General features: G+C 40.8%; 1 protein-coding gene across 1 annotated transcript in view; it reads left to right on the forward strand.

Moving 5' to 3' along the window:
- Positions 1-5,055: 5,055 nt before the first annotated feature.
- Positions 5,056-15,712, forward strand: part of LOC139538786 (exportin-4) — a 53,813-nt gene continuing 43,156 nt past the window's right edge. Inside the window, exons 1-4 of the mRNA XM_071341220.1 lie at positions 5,056-5,175; positions 6,317-6,422; positions 10,874-11,015; positions 11,129-11,267. Coding sequence (XP_071197321.1) covers positions 5,110-5,175; positions 6,317-6,422; positions 10,874-11,015; positions 11,129-11,267 — 453 coding nt within the window. The 5' untranslated portion in view covers positions 5,056-5,109. The remainder of the gene's footprint in view (positions 5,176-6,316; positions 6,423-10,873; positions 11,016-11,128; positions 11,268-15,712) is intronic.

Consider the following 15,712-nt stretch of genomic DNA (forward strand, 5'->3'; position numbering starts at 1 on the left):
TTTATTCTAAAATGGATTAATTAAAAATGTCACACATTACCCCATGATGACAAAGCGAAATCAGGCTGTAGAAATGTTTGCAAATGTATTCAATATGTTAAGAAATGATACCTTATTTACATAAGTATTCAGACCTTTTGCTATGAGAATTGAAATTGAGCTCAGGTGCATCCTGATTCCATTGATCATACTGGAGATGTTTCTACAACTTGATTGGAGTCCACCTGTGATAAATTCAATTGATTGGACATTATTTGTAAAGGCACACACCTGTCTATATAAGGTCCCACAGTTGACAGTGCATGTCAGAGCAAAAACCAAGCCACGAGCTCGAAGGAATTGTCCGTAGAGCTCCGAGACAGGATTGTGTCGAGGCACAGATCTTGGGAAGGGTACCAAAAATATCCCGCAGCATTGAAGAATGGAAGAAGTTTGGAACCACCAATACTCTTCCTAGAGCTGGCTGCCCGGCCAAACTGAGCAATTGGGGAGAAGGGCCTTGGTCAGGGAGGTGACCAATAATCCAATGGTAACTCTGACAGAGCTCAGAAGCCACTACTCAGTAAAAGGCATACGACAGCCCGCTTGGAGTTGACAAAAGGCACCTAAAGACTCTCAGATCATAAGAAACAAGATTCTCTTGTCTGATGAAACCAAGTTGAACTATTTGGCCTGAATGCCAAGCATCACGTCTGGAGGAAACCTGGCACCATCCCTACGATGAAGCATGGTGGTGGCAGCATCATGCTGTGGGGATGTTTTTCAGCGGCAGGGGCTGGGAGACTAGTCAGGATCGAGGGAAAGATGAACAGAGCAAAGTACAGAGAGATCCTTGATGATCCTTGATCCAGAGCGCTCATGACCTCGGACTGGGGCGAAGCTTTACCTTCCAACAGGGCAATGACCCTAAGCACACAGCCAAGACAATGCACAAGTGACTTCGGGACAAGTCTCTGAATGTAATTGAGTGGCCCAGCCAGAGCCCGGACTTGAATCCGATCTAACATCTCTGGAGAGACATGAAAATAGCTGTGCAGCAATGCTCCCCATCGAACCTGACAGAGCTTGAGAGCATCTTCAGAGAAGAATGGGAGAAACTCCCCAAATACAGGTGTGCCAAGCTTGTAGCATCATACCCTAGAAGACTCGAGGCTGTATTCGCTACCTTAGGTTCTTCAACAAAGTACTGAGTAAGGGTCTGAATACTTATGTAAATGTGATATTTCAGTTTATTTTTAATAAACCTGTTTTTGCTTTGTCATTAAGGGGTATTGTGTGTAGGTTGAGGGGGGGGGGGGGACTATTTAATCCATTTTACAATAAGGCTGTAATGCAACAATGTGGAGAAAGTGAAGGGTTCTGCATACTTTCTGAATGCACTGTATATACAGTTGAAGTCGGAGGTTTACATACACTTATGTTGGAGTCATTAAAACTAGTTTTTCAACCACTCCACAAATTTCTTGTTAACAAACTATAGTTTTGGCAAGTCGGTTAGGACATCGACTTTATGCATGACACAAGTAATTTTTCCAAAAATTGTTTACAGACAGATTATTTCACTTATAATTCACTGTATCACAATTCCAATGGGTCAGAAGTTGACATACACTAAGTTGACTGTGCCTTTAAATAGCTTGGAAAATTCCAGAAAATTATGTCATGGCTTTAGACCTTCTGATAGGCTAATTGACATCATTGAGTCAATTGGAGGTGTACCTGTGGATGTATTTCAAGGCCTACCTTCAAACTCAGTGCCTCTTTGCTTTACATCATGGGAAAATCAAAAGAAATCTGTCTGGTTCAACCTTGGGAGCAATTTCCAAATGCCTGAAGGTACCACGTTCATCTGTACAAACAATAGTACGCAAGTATAAACACCATGGGACCATGCAGCTGTCATACCGCTCAGGAAGGAGACACGTTCTGTCTCCTGGAGATGAACGTACTCTGGTGCGAAAAGTGCAAATCAATCCCAGAACAACAGCAAATGACCTTGTGAAGATGCTGGAAGAAACGGTCACAAAAGTATCTATATACACAGTAAAACGAGTCCTATCGACATAACCTGAAAGGCCGCTCAGCAAGGAAGAAGCAACTGCTCCAAAACCGCCATAAACAAGCCAGACTACGGTTTGCAACTGCACATGGGGACAAAGATCATACTTTTGGAGAAATATCCTCTGGTCTGATGAAACAAAAATAGAACTGTTTGGCCATAATGACCATTGTTATGTTTGGAGGAAACGGGAGGCTTGCAAGCCGAAGAACACCATCCCAACCGTGAAGCATGGGGGTGGCAGCATCATGTTGTGGGGGTGCTTTGCTGCAGGAGGGACTGGTGCACTTCACAAAATAGATGGCATCATAAGGGCGGAAAATTATGTGGATATATTGAAGCAACATCTCAAGACATCAGTCAGGAAGTTAAAGCTTGGTCGCAAATGGGTCTTCCAAATGGACAATGACCCCAAGCATACTTCCAAAATTGCAAAGAATAGTTATTCTTTGCAATTTTATAACTATTCTTTGCATAGTTATAAGAATAGTTATTGCAAAATACATGATCATGATTAATACAGTGCAACATCGCAATGTCCACAGGACTCTTCTTTTAATCACAGTCTTCTTTAAACTGCTGAGTGCATGTTAAGCATTGTAATGCTTCTGTGAACAAAATAGTTCAGTGCTGTTTGTACTAGCTGTGGACATAGGGAAAATAGGACTAGTTCTGCAGTTCCTGCATAATCTGACAGGTCCACACACATCAGCAAGATCAACAGGCCATATGTGCCAAAGAAAAGAGGACAATATTCAGAGTAGGTTGTAGTCAGACCTTAACCCCATACCTTTAAAGTGAAGAGTTTGGGGTTTTGTAGTAGCCTGGCTGACACGACTCACATGGTACACAGCGAGGGAGAGCTGTGAAACATTGGTCTGTACAAGAATCCGTTCTTGGTGCAATGTTCACACAAAAGTTGCTTGAGCTTTGTTTGGTTCTCTCTTTTTTCCCAGGGGGTTTGACCTGTCCTTTGGATTTAAAAATCCAACAGTTGTGTTGGTAGGGGGCGGTGTGTGGCTGTCCATGTGGGTGTTTTTGTGAGAAAGACACATAGGACAACCAATCTGTTAAAAATCCCCCTTCATTATCCACACTTTGTGCCTACAACATCAAGACTTCGAGTTTGGTGTCAGCCAGACTAGTTTGTAGGGTCGTTTTGGGCATTGTGGGTTGTTTTTGGTAGGTTTGAGGTAGCTATTTTGGGTAGTTGTCCATTGTGGGGTAGTTTGGGGTATTTTGGGGGTAGTCGTGTTGTTTTGGGTGGTATTTGTGGGGTTGTTTTGGGCATTGTGGGTAGTTATGGGTTGTTTTTGGTAGGTTTGAGGTAGCTGTTTTGGGTAGTTGTTCATTGTGGGGTAGTTTGGGGTATTTTGGGGGTAGTTGTGTTGTTTTGGGTAGCTAGTGTTGTTTTGGGTGGTTGTTTTGGGCATTGTGGATATTTGTGGGTTGCTTTGCTTTGGATAATTAGAAGATTGTCCCCTGAGAGTTTGAAATTGTATACAGTGAGCTATACCAATATCAGCATTCTGGCCGTACCCAATATTATTTAGCCTGATTTTCAACGGTACTGATACAAGATCATTTTCATAACATTAATGAATTCAGATGCCAATTAAACTGTTAATTTCCATCAGATGGAGACATAGAATGTGACATACATTTTGTCTTACCATAATATTTATTTAGAAAGCAGTATAAGGACAAGGGTGTTCAAATATAGACCTGGACATCTTTTTATTCAGTATTCTATTGAAATGCAACAAGACACACTTAGAAGGTGTTTTGACATAAATTGTAATTTTTCTCAAGTCTGTAATTTCACTGTGTGTGCTACCTCTCTGAAGGTGTTAAAAAGGTTGAAGAAGATTTTTTGATGCACACGTGAACTGAAACATGGGTTCCATTTAATCAATGGTAAGATGAGCAATACAGTCAAATATTCAAATGGGGGTTGATTACAACTTAAATCTATGCAGGTTATTCATCTTGGTTGAAAGAGGTTTATGTGTGGTAGATGGATGAACATGTAGATTCTGATAAACTTTTTACCAGTGGAGGAAGTCCAGCACACAATCTATCCTACACAGCACAGGCATTGTATGTATTCAGGAAGAACTAGTTATCACGTCACCAATAATTATGTCCGAATTGATGACATTTTCAAAAATAAATATGTTAACCCTACCATGAAGTGTCAAATATTTATCTTACAGAAGGAAACAATGAGATAGAACAATCAGAAGTGCAACATACAACAGATGAAATCAAATGACAACAGATGATATTGTGGGCTCAGATTTGAAGGACACTCACACACCATTTAGACATAACTGGTAGGCTTTTAGCTGTCACGTAGTTCTAAGAAATGTGGCTGCATATTTTTTCAGAACTGACATATCTCTTTAAAGTCATTTACATCATAATTTGAAGCTATAAAATCACATGTAAAACAACATATTTTCTATGATAGGCTAGTGGGGCAAGGAATTACATTTCATGAGAGCAACATCACTTTTTTTAATAGGTATAATTTGTGTTCTATGCTATGACAACCATAACATTATGAACAGAATAGGTCCTCTGGGGGTTATGATAAGGTAAAGGTAATAACATAGATCTCTGGTAATATGTCATTTAGACATTCTTAATAAATAGGCATAATGGGGGTTTATTTTAGTAGTAATAATGACCACCTTTATCAATATTGTAAAAAAGACTTTCCAGAAAGGCCCACGAGTGCAAATCTTTCAAAAAGCCATTTTGACAAAAGGATTCAAATGATTTTGTGACTTTTTTGGTGCGCTCTCCTGGTGGTAGGAATCATCTATAAACATTCAGGTATCACAACATATGACGTTTGCAAGCGTCTTGGCTTGTAAAAATTAAGACCTTATGTTCAATATTTTATTGCTATGTTTTTTTATTACATATCGTCCATAGAGCCACGCGCTGTTCTGAAATTCCCTGCAAAAAGTCTCCACTATCAAATTGGCCAGAGTACCCCTAATCCCACAATTCAGCGCATGGCGCGTCATTGAAGAGAGACAATGATGGCGGCGGTTGGTGCACCAGAAGTGATTTCACAGCTGGAAAGCGCTGCCAAAGTTTTAATGGTGAGAAATATAATCTATTTTTTAAAGTTTTTTGGTATGTGTTTGGTTCCTGGTTTTATTGAGAGTTATTTGACGGCGAGCGATTTAGCGGGCACAGTTATTTATCGGAGAAGGATACTGATGCGTGGCGCAGTGCTGTCTCCATCCTGCAAAAATCTAGCATAGCCATCATCCCCAAAAGCCGCTAGCTATGTGTGACAGTGTCTGTTGTGACGATGTTTGTTTTTTTACTTCACTAGTAGAACACTCATGTTTACAGGGAACCACACACTTGTTTAGCTAGTTAGTTTGATTCAATACTCAAGTTGTATTTCTTCAACACTAGACAGTTCGGTGAACATCCCCATTGCAGCCCACGTCGTTAGACACGCTGTTGATTCACCATGTTCCACCTAACGTTAGCTAGCTAGCTACTGACTTTACCGTCTATTTGTCACCAACGTTATGCAACAGTCAAGGAGGGCAGTGTCTCAATTACCCGAATATATCACAAAGCACAGCTTTTAGTAAAGGAAAAGTCATATATTGCAAACGCTTAGCTTAACCATCAGGAAGGGTTGGCTTGCTAGTACAGTAACGTTAGTTGGCTAAAAGTTATCGATCACATACTTGATTAAGCACCATGCTTGGTGATTGAAGTACTCTGGGGAGCTCGTGCCAGTTACTTCGAATAACATTCTTCATGTTTGAGTTTATTCTATCCTTGCTATTGTTTTAGCCACATAATTATGTAACTGTGTTGAATAAGAGGTTAGCTAGTTAACAGATTCTGGTCCAATAGATCCTAAATGTGTGTGACGTGTGTAGTATGTTCAGGGGAAGGAAGCCCCTGTCGTGCCTGTGGTCAGGTGAGAAAAAATGGTCTTTCTCGCCTCATTCCTGGCCACCGTGACGTGAGTCAGAGAGCTTATTTTACTTCAATTAGACCTGGATTGGGATTTTTCTGCAGAGACCCATTCTAGCCATACTCCTTGGTTTACCGCGTATGTGTGTTTAGTTGTGTATATTTTGGGGGTCTTTTAAGGTGTGTGTGTGTGTGTGTGTGTGTGTGTGTGTGTGTGTGTGTGTGTGTGTGTGTGTGTGACTTTACTTAGTTGAGATTTGGTGTAATTGACTGTACACAAATGGTGTGTGTGTTTAGGCACCGCCGTCCATGGTCAATACAGAACAGAGGCAGCACGCAGAACACGTATTCCTCTCCTTCCGGAAGTCCAAATCACCCTTCGCTGTCTGCAAGCACATATTAGGTAAGTGTCCCTCTAACAAAAAAGCTTCAAAACACTCCTCAATTATGTTTGTTTGTGTGTGTTAGGCCTTAATCAAATCAAATGTTATTGGTCACATACACATGGTTAGCAGATGTTAATGCGAGTGTAGCGAAATGCTTGTGCTTCTAGTTCTGACAGTGCAGTAATATCTAACAAGTAATCTAACAAATTCACAACAACTACCTAATATACACAAATGTAAAGGGATGAATAAGAATATGTACATATAAATATATGGATGAGCGATGGCCGAGCGGCGTAGGCAAGATGCAATAGATGGTATAAAATACAGTATATACATATGACATGAGTAATGTAAGATATGTAAACATTATTAAAGTGGCATTTTTTTAAGTGACTAGTGATCCATTTATTAAAGTTGCTTATGATTTGATCTGTATGTGGGAAGCAGCCTATCTGTGTTAGTGATGGCTGTTTAACAGTCTGAAGGCCTTGAGATATAAGCTGTTTTTCAGTCTCTCGGTCCCAGCTTTGATGCACCTGTACTGACCTCGTCTCCTGGATGGTAGCGGGGTTAACAGGCATTGGCTCGGGTGGTTGTTGTCCTTGATGATCTTTTTGGCCTTCCTGTGACATCGGGTGCTGTAGGTCTCCTGGAGGGCAGGTAGTTTGCCCCTGGTGATGCATTGTGCAGACCGCACCACCCTCTGGAGAGCCTTGCGGTTGAGGGCTGTGCAGTTGCTGTACCAGGCGGTGATACAGCTCGACAGGATGTTCTCAATTAGAGGTCGACCGATTAATCGGAATGGCCGATTTAATTAGGGCCGATTTCAAGTTTTCATAGCAATCGGTAATCGGCATTACCGATTGTGGCCGATTACATTGCACTCCACGAGTAGACTGCGTGGCAGGCTGTGACTACCTGTTATGTGAGTGCAGCAAGGAGCCAAGGTAAGGTGCTAGCTAGCATTAAACTTATCTTATAAAAAACAATCAATCTTAACATAATCACTAGTTAACTACACATGGTTGATGATATTACAAGTTTATCTAGCTTGTCCTGCGTTGCATATAATCGACACGGTGTATGTTAATTTATCATTGAATCATAGCCTACTTCGCCAAACGGGTGATTTAACAAGCGCATTTGTAATAAAAGCACTGTTGTTGCACCAAAGTGTACCTAACCATTAACATAAATGCCTTTCTTAAAATCAATACACAAGTATATATTTTTAAACCTGCATATTTAGTTGATATTGCCTGCTAACATGAATTTATTATAACTAGGGAAATTGTGTCGCTTCTCTTGCGTTCTGTGCAACAGAGTCAGGGTATATGCAGCAGTTTGGGCCGCCTGGCTCATTGCGAACTGTGTGAAGACCATTTCTTCCTAACAAAGACAGCCAACTTCGCCAAACGGGGGATGATTTAACAAAAGCACATTTGCAAAAAAGCACAATCATTGCACGAACGTACCTAACCATAAACATCAATGCCTTTCTTAAAATCAACACACAGAAGTATATATTTTTAAACCTGCATATTTAGTTAAAATAAATTCATGTTAGCAGGCAATATTAAACTAGGGAAATTTTGTCACTTCTCTTGCGTTCATTGCACGCAGAGTCAGGGTATATGCAACAGTTTGGGCCGCCTGGCTCAACTAATTTGCCAGAATTGTACATAACTATGACATAACATTGAAGGTTGTGCAATGTAACAGCAATATTTAGACTTATGGATGCCACCCGCTTTCTTCTCCAACGCTTTGTTTTTGCATTATTTAAACCAAATTGAACATGTTTCATTATTTATTTGAGACTAAATTGATTTTATTGATGTATTATATTAAGTTAAAATAAAAGTGTTCATTCAGTATTGTTGTAATTGTCATTATTACAAACAAAACAAAAATTACGCTAGCGTCCCACATCGACAACAGCCAGTGAAATTGCAGGGTGCCAAATTCAGAACAGAAACCCCATAATTAAAATTCCTCAAACATAGAAGTATTATCCACCATTTTAAATATAAACTTCTTGTAAATCACAACCACAGTGTCCGATTTCAAAAAGGCTTTACTGCGAAAGCACACCATGTGATTATGTTAGGTCAGCACTTAGTCACAGAAAACCATACAGCCATTTTCCAGCCAAGGACACGTCCGAAAGAGCGATTCAATTAATCACTAACCTTTGATCTTCATCAGATGGCACTCATAGGACTTCATGTTACACAATACATGTATGTTTTGTTCGATAAAGTTCATATTTATATCCAAAAATCTCAGTTTACATTGGCGCGTTAAGTTCAGAAATGCATTGTCTCAAACAAACATCCGGTGAAAGTGCAGAGAGCCACATCAAATTACAGAAATACTCATCATAAACGATACAAGTGTTAAACATACGAATAAAGATAAACTTCTCCTTAATGCAACCGCTGTGTCAGATTTCAAAAAGGCTTTATGGAGAAAGCACACTTTGCCATTATGTTAGGTCAGCACCTAGCCACAGAAACCCATACAGCCATTTTCCAGCCAAGGAGAGTGTCACAAAAGTCAGAAATAGCATTAAAATGAATCACTTACCTTTGATGATCTTCATCTGGTGGCACTCCCAGGTCTCCATGTTAGACAAATGTTCGTTTTGTTCGATAATGTCCCTCTCTTTATGACCAAAAACGTCCTTTTTGTTCACGTGTTTTGTCCAGTAATCCGAATGCTTAAGGCGCGTTCGCTAAGTCCAGACAAAGTTTTTCAAAAGTACAATAAAAGTTAGTAGAAACATGCCAAACAATGTTTAAAATCAATCCTCCGGTTGTTTTTGTCATAAATAATCAATAATATTTCAACCAGACAAAAGCTTCGTCAATAGGAAAGGAGAAATAAGAAAGGCGCGTTCCCGATCAGGCGCATGGCTGATTGAAAGTGCTGTATCTCCCTAATTTTTCAAAGTAAAAGCCTGAAACAATGCCTAAAGACTGGCCACATGTAGAGGAAGCCACAGGGCTCGTGAACTGGGTCTTAAGTCTTTGTATGGTGGTTATGCTTTCAATGGAAAAACAGACTTTCAAAATAATAGTACTTCCTGGTTGGATTTTCCTCGGGTTTTCGCCTGCCATATCAGTTCTGTTATACTCACATACATTATTTTAACAGTTTTGGAAACTTTAGGGTGTTTTCTATCCAAATGTACTAATTATATGCATATCCTATCTTCTGGGCCTGAGTAGCAGGCAGTTTAATTTGGGCTCGCTTTTCATCCAAAATTCCGAATGCTGCCCCCTCCCTAGTGAAGTTAAGTTAAAATAAGTGTTCATTCAGTATTGTTGTAATTGTCATTATTACAAATATATATATATATATATAAATCGGACGATTAATCGGTATCGGCTTTTTTTGGTCCTCCAATAATCAGTATCGGCGTTGAAAAATCATAATTGGTCGACCTCTACTCTCAATTGTGCATCTGTAAAAGTTTGTGAGGGTGATATATGATACTGTGTGTGTGCAGGTGTGCCCATAACAGTGTTTCCTTTAGCCAGCGTTTGGCCGATTTTAAAAATAAATGAGAGAAAAGCCGATTTAATTCAAATTGGCGCCGACCAATTGTCTGGGAGAAGAAAGAAAAAAATCCCATTGCGAAATAATGCGTTTTAGCCTATTAATGGATGGAAATACACTATATATACACAAAAGTATGTGGACACACATTAGTGGATTCGGCTATTTCAGCCACACCCATTGCTGACAGGTGTATAAAATTGAGCACACAGCCATGCAATCTCCATAGACAAACATTGGCAGTAGAATGGCCTTACTGAAGAGCTCAGTGACTTTCAATGTGGCATTGTCATAGGATGCCACCTTTCCAACAAGTCAGTTCATAAAATGTATGCCCTGTAAGTGCTTTTATTGTGAGGTGGAAGTATCTATGAGTAACAATGTCTCAGCCGCAAAGTGGTAGGCCACACAAGCTCACAAAACGGGACGCCAAGTGCTGAAGAGCGTAGCAAGTAAAATTTGCCTGTCCTCGTTTGCAACACTCACTACCGAGTTTTAAACTGCCTCTGGAAGCAACGTCAGCACAATAACTGTTCGTCAGGAGCTTCCTGAAATGGGTTTCCATAATCGGACAGCTGCACACAAGCCTAAGATCGCCATTTGCAATGAATGCCAAGCGTCGACTGGACTGGAGTGGTGTAAAGCTCTCCGCCCATGGACTCTGGAGCAGTGGAAATGCGTTCTCTGGTGTGATGAATCACACTTCACCATCTGGCAAGTCCGACACAAATCTGAGTGTGGTGGATGCCAGGAGAACGCTACCTGCCCCAAAGCATAGTGCCAACTGTAAAGTTTGGTGGAGGAGGAATAATGTTCTGGGTTTGGGCTAGGCCCCTGAGTTCCAGTGAAGGGAAATCTTAACGCTACTCTGTGATTAATGTGCATCTGTCACCCTCCACAGAGACCAGTAAGGTGGACTATGTGCTGTTCCAGGCAGCCACGGCCGTCATGGAGGCGGTGGTACGGGAGTGGATCCTGCTGGAGAAGGCCAGCATCGAATCGCTACGGACATTCCTCCTCACCTACGTTTTACAGAGACCCAAGTAGGCGTGTGTGTAGCGGCAGCATGAATTAGATTCTCAAGGATCTATCAATCTCACTTCATGCAGGCCTGTAATGCAGTTTAAAAATGTGTCTCTCCTCTCTCCCCCCCCAGTCTACAGAAGTATGTCCGGGAGCAGATCCTGCTGGCTGTAGCGGTCATAGTGAAGAGAGGCTCTCTGGACAAGTCCATTAACTGTAAAGGTATCTTCCACGAAGTCAGCCAGCTCATCAGCAGCGGCAACCCCACAGTGGTAAGAAACACCGGTCTAATTCTTACACTTATCACAGACACGAGACACATGTATAAGGCAGTGTTTACACAGGCAGCCAAATTCTCATATTTTTCTCACTAAATGTTATGTTAACCAATTACATCCTATCTTTTCATGTAATATATTTTTCAGAGCTGATCTTATTGGTCAAAAGAATTGGGCTTCCTAGGTAAACGCAGCCTACTTGACTCCGCAGCCCAATTCTGATCTTTTTTCAGATCAACAAGTCCACTCTGAAAAAGATCTGATGTGAAAAGATCCGATGTGATTGGGCAAATGATCAATTAATGGAAAAAACATCAGAATGTCATAATTATCAAAGATGTGAAAGGAGTACACTCGTTAGTGATATGGGAAAAGAGTCCACTCCCTCAAATCCCACAGATGTTCACTTTGCTTCTGGGTTTAAAACCAGTTAAATGTAACTAAATGTAATTGAAAATCTATGTAATCTACATTATCCCCAAAAGTAATTATTTATCACGAGAGGGCCATAAACAATAACTAGTAATGCTGCATACTCCAAAAAAAGGTTAAAATCTCACCTTTCTGGTAAAAATATCTATACATTGCTGAGGAGTAGTCACTTTTGAGGACACAAGCTCAAGTACACAGTACAAATATTTTATGATGTACAGTGCCTTCGGAAAGTATTTACACCTTGACTTTTTCCACATTTTACTACATTACAGCCTTATTCTACAGTTGATTCAGTTGGGTTTTTTTGCTCATCAATCTACACACAATGCCCCATAATGACAAAGCAAAAACAGGTTTTTAGATATTTTTTGCAAATGTATTAAAAATAAAACAACTGAAATAATACATTTACTTAAGTATTCAGACTCTTTACTCAGTACTATATTCAAGCACCTTTGGCAGCGATTACAGCAATGAGTCTTCTTAGGTATGACGCTGCAAGCTTGGCACTCCTGTATATGGGGAGTTTCTCCCATTCTTCTCTACAGATCCTCTTAAGCTCTGTCAGGTTGGATGGGGAGTGTCGCTGCACAGCTATTTTCAGGTCTCCAGGGATATTCGATCAGGTTCAAGTCTGGGCTCTGGCTGGTCCACTCAAGGATATTCAGAGACTTGTTCCGAAGTCACTCGTGCATTGTCTTGGCTGTGTGCTTAGGGTCATTGTCCTGTTGGAATGTGAACTTTCACCCCAGTCTGAGATCCTGAGCGCGCTGTAGCAGGTTTTCATCAAGGTTCTCTCTGTACTTTGCTCTGTTCTTCTTTCCCTCGATCCTGACTAGTCTCTCAGTCTCTGTCGCTGAAAAACATCGCCATAGCATGATGCTGCCACCACCATGCTTCACCGTAGGGATGGTGCCAGGTTTCCTCTAGACGTGATGCTTGGTATTCAGGCAAAATACTTCAGTCTTGGTTTCATCAGACCAGAGAATCTTGTTTCTCATGGTCTGAGAGTCTTTAGGTGCCTTTTGGCAAACTCCAAGCGGCCTGTCATGTTCCTTTACTGAGGAGTGGCTTCCGTCTGGCCACTCTACCATAAAGGCCTGATTGGTGGAGTGCTGCAGAGATGGTTGTCCTTTTGGAAGGTTATCCTATCTCCACAGAGGAATTCTGGAGCTCTATCAGAGTGACCATCAGTTTATTGTTCACCTCCCTGACCAAGGCCCTTCTCCCACAATACTCAGTTTGGCTGGGTGGGTAGCTCTAGGAAGAGTCTTGGTGTTTCCAAACTTCTTCCATTTAAGAATGATTGAGGCCACTGTGTTCTTGGGGACCTTCAATGCTGCAGATGTTTTTTGGTACGTTTCCACAGATCTGTGCTACGACACAATCCTGTCTCAGGTCTCTACAGACAATTCCTTCGACCTCATGGCTTGGTTTTTGCTCTGACATGCACTGTCAACTGTGGGACCTTATATAGACAGGTATGTACATTTTCAAATCATGTACAATCAATTGAATTGACCACAGGTGGATTCCAAATTGTAGAAACATCTCAAGGATGATCCATGGAAATAGGATGCACCTGAGCTCAATTTCAAGTCTCATAGCCAAGGGTCTGAATACTTATGTAAATAAGGTATTTGTTTTTTATTTTGAATGTCTTAACTTCTCTAGGGTAGGGGGCAGCATTCGGAATTTTGGATGAAATGCATGCCCAAATTAAACTGCCTGCTTCTCGGGCCCAGAGGATATGATATGCATTTAACTGGCAGATTTGGATAGAAAACACTCTAACGTTTCCAAAACTGTTAAAATAGTGTCTGTGAGTATAACAGAACTGATTTGGCAGGCGAAAACCGGAGAAAAATTCATTCAGGAAGTATTTTTTTTGTTTTGTATTTTTCTATTCAGTGGCTTTACAGTACCCATTGACTTAGGACTCAAATTGCAGTTTCTATGCCTCCCACTAGATGTCAACAGTCTTTAGAAATTGTTTCAGGCTTGTATTCTGAAAAATTTGGAAGTAAGAGCAGTCTGAATGAGTGGACCCTAAAGTGTCACAGAGCTTTTTCATGCGCGAGACGGAGAGAGTGCGTTTCTTGTTTACCTTTTAAATTGACGACGTTATTGTCCGGTTGAAATATTATCGATTATTTAGGCTAAAAACAACCTGAGGTTTGAATATAAACAACGTTTGACATGTTTCTATGAACTTTACGGATACAATTTGGATTTTTTTGTCTTCCTGGTTTGACTGCGTTTGAGCCTGTGGATTACTGAAGAAAACGTGCGAACAAAACTGAGGTTTTTGGATATAAAGAGACTTTATCGAACAAAAGGAACATTTATTGAGTAAATGAATGTCTGCTGAGTGCAACCATATGAAGATCATCAAAGGTAAGGGATTAATCTTATCTCTATTTCTGACTTGTGTAACTGTTCTTCTTGGCTGGTTACTGTTTGCAAATAATCGTAAGGTATGCTTTCGGCGTAAAGTATTTTTTAAATCTGACACTGTGGTTGGATTCACAAGAAGTTCATCTTTAAACCTATGTAAAATATGTTTTGCTTTCTGAATTTTTATAATGAGTATTTATGTATTTGAATTTGGCGCCCAGCAATTTCACTGGCTGTTGAAGAGGTGGGACGCTAACGTCTCACGTACCCAAGAGAGGTTAAAACCTTTTTTCACTTTGTCATTATGGGTTATTGTGTGTAGATTGAGGATTTTATTTGATCCATTTTAGAATAAGGATGTAACTTAACAAAATGTGGGTAAAGTCAAGGGGTCAGTACTTTCCGAACTATATTTTCTATTCAACACAGCTGTATGAATATGGCTTGAAATTAATTATATGCTTTCTAAAAAGTACTATAATCAAATTATAAAACAACTAACTATATGATTTCACCTTCCTTATAACTGTAAAATACATATTTGTATGTTTAGTGTTAAAACATTTGCATATTTTCTTAAGGTCTTTCTTGATCAAAACGTCTGCCCCCATTTCTGTGAATGTCTCACAGAACTCTAGCGTGTCTTCCTGAACTTGTTAGGAACTCACCTTTCATCTTATATTAATCTTGTCCATTTATGACAATGTTTTTGTTTAAAATCTATGAATGATTTATAGCTAGTAATCTAAAATATCTCTGAATGTGCCACAGTGACGAAACCACTCAGTCCTGCTGCATTATGATGTTAGGGGCTGTGACGTAGGGTTCAGCCAGGAGTTGGACAGTCGGAAGAGCGAATGAAATGGTAGGAGGGACATCCCAGCTTAAAATGATGTCAGATTTCACATTCTGCTTCACACAGGTTGATTTATAAGCTAAAATGTTGGTCGGAGCCAGTACCAGAACCATGCAGGTCCCCAAAACAGGGGAGTTAAATGCCCATGCGGTACCCACTGTTCCTTTGAGATTTCTGGCCTCACCAACCTGATATGAGCTCTCCCAGTAGTATAAAAAAAAAGCCAATTTCTACCACTCTAAATTCCAAGCATCTGCCTCTAACCCTAGGAAGCTCTTTGCCACCTTCTCCTCCCTCCTGAATCCTCCTCCCCCTCCTCCCCCCTCCTCCCTCTCTGCTGATGACTTCGTCAACCATTTTGAAAAGAAGGTCGACGACATCCGATCCTCGTTTGCTAAGTCAAACGACACCGCTGGTTCTGCTCACACTGCCCTACCCTGTGCTTTGACCTCTTTCTCCCCTCTCTCTCCAGATGAAATCTCGCGTCTTGTGACGGCCGGCCGCCCAACAACCTGCCCGCTTGACCCTATCCCCTCCTCTCTTCTCCAGACCATTTCCGGAGACCTTCTCCCTTACCTCACCTCGCTCATCAACTCATCCTTGACCGCTGGCTACGTCCCTTCCGTCTTCAAGAGAGCGAGAGTTGCACCCCTTCTGAAAAAACCTACACTCGATCCCTCCGATGTCAACAACTACAGACCAGTATCCCTTCTTTCTTTTCTCTCCAAAACTCTTGAACGTGCCGTCCTTG

Source organism: Salvelinus alpinus, chromosome 14 (genome assembly GCF_045679555.1).
Source record: "Salvelinus alpinus chromosome 14, SLU_Salpinus.1, whole genome shotgun sequence".
NCBI classification, from domain to species: Eukaryota; Metazoa; Chordata; class Actinopteri; order Salmoniformes; family Salmonidae; genus Salvelinus; species Salvelinus alpinus.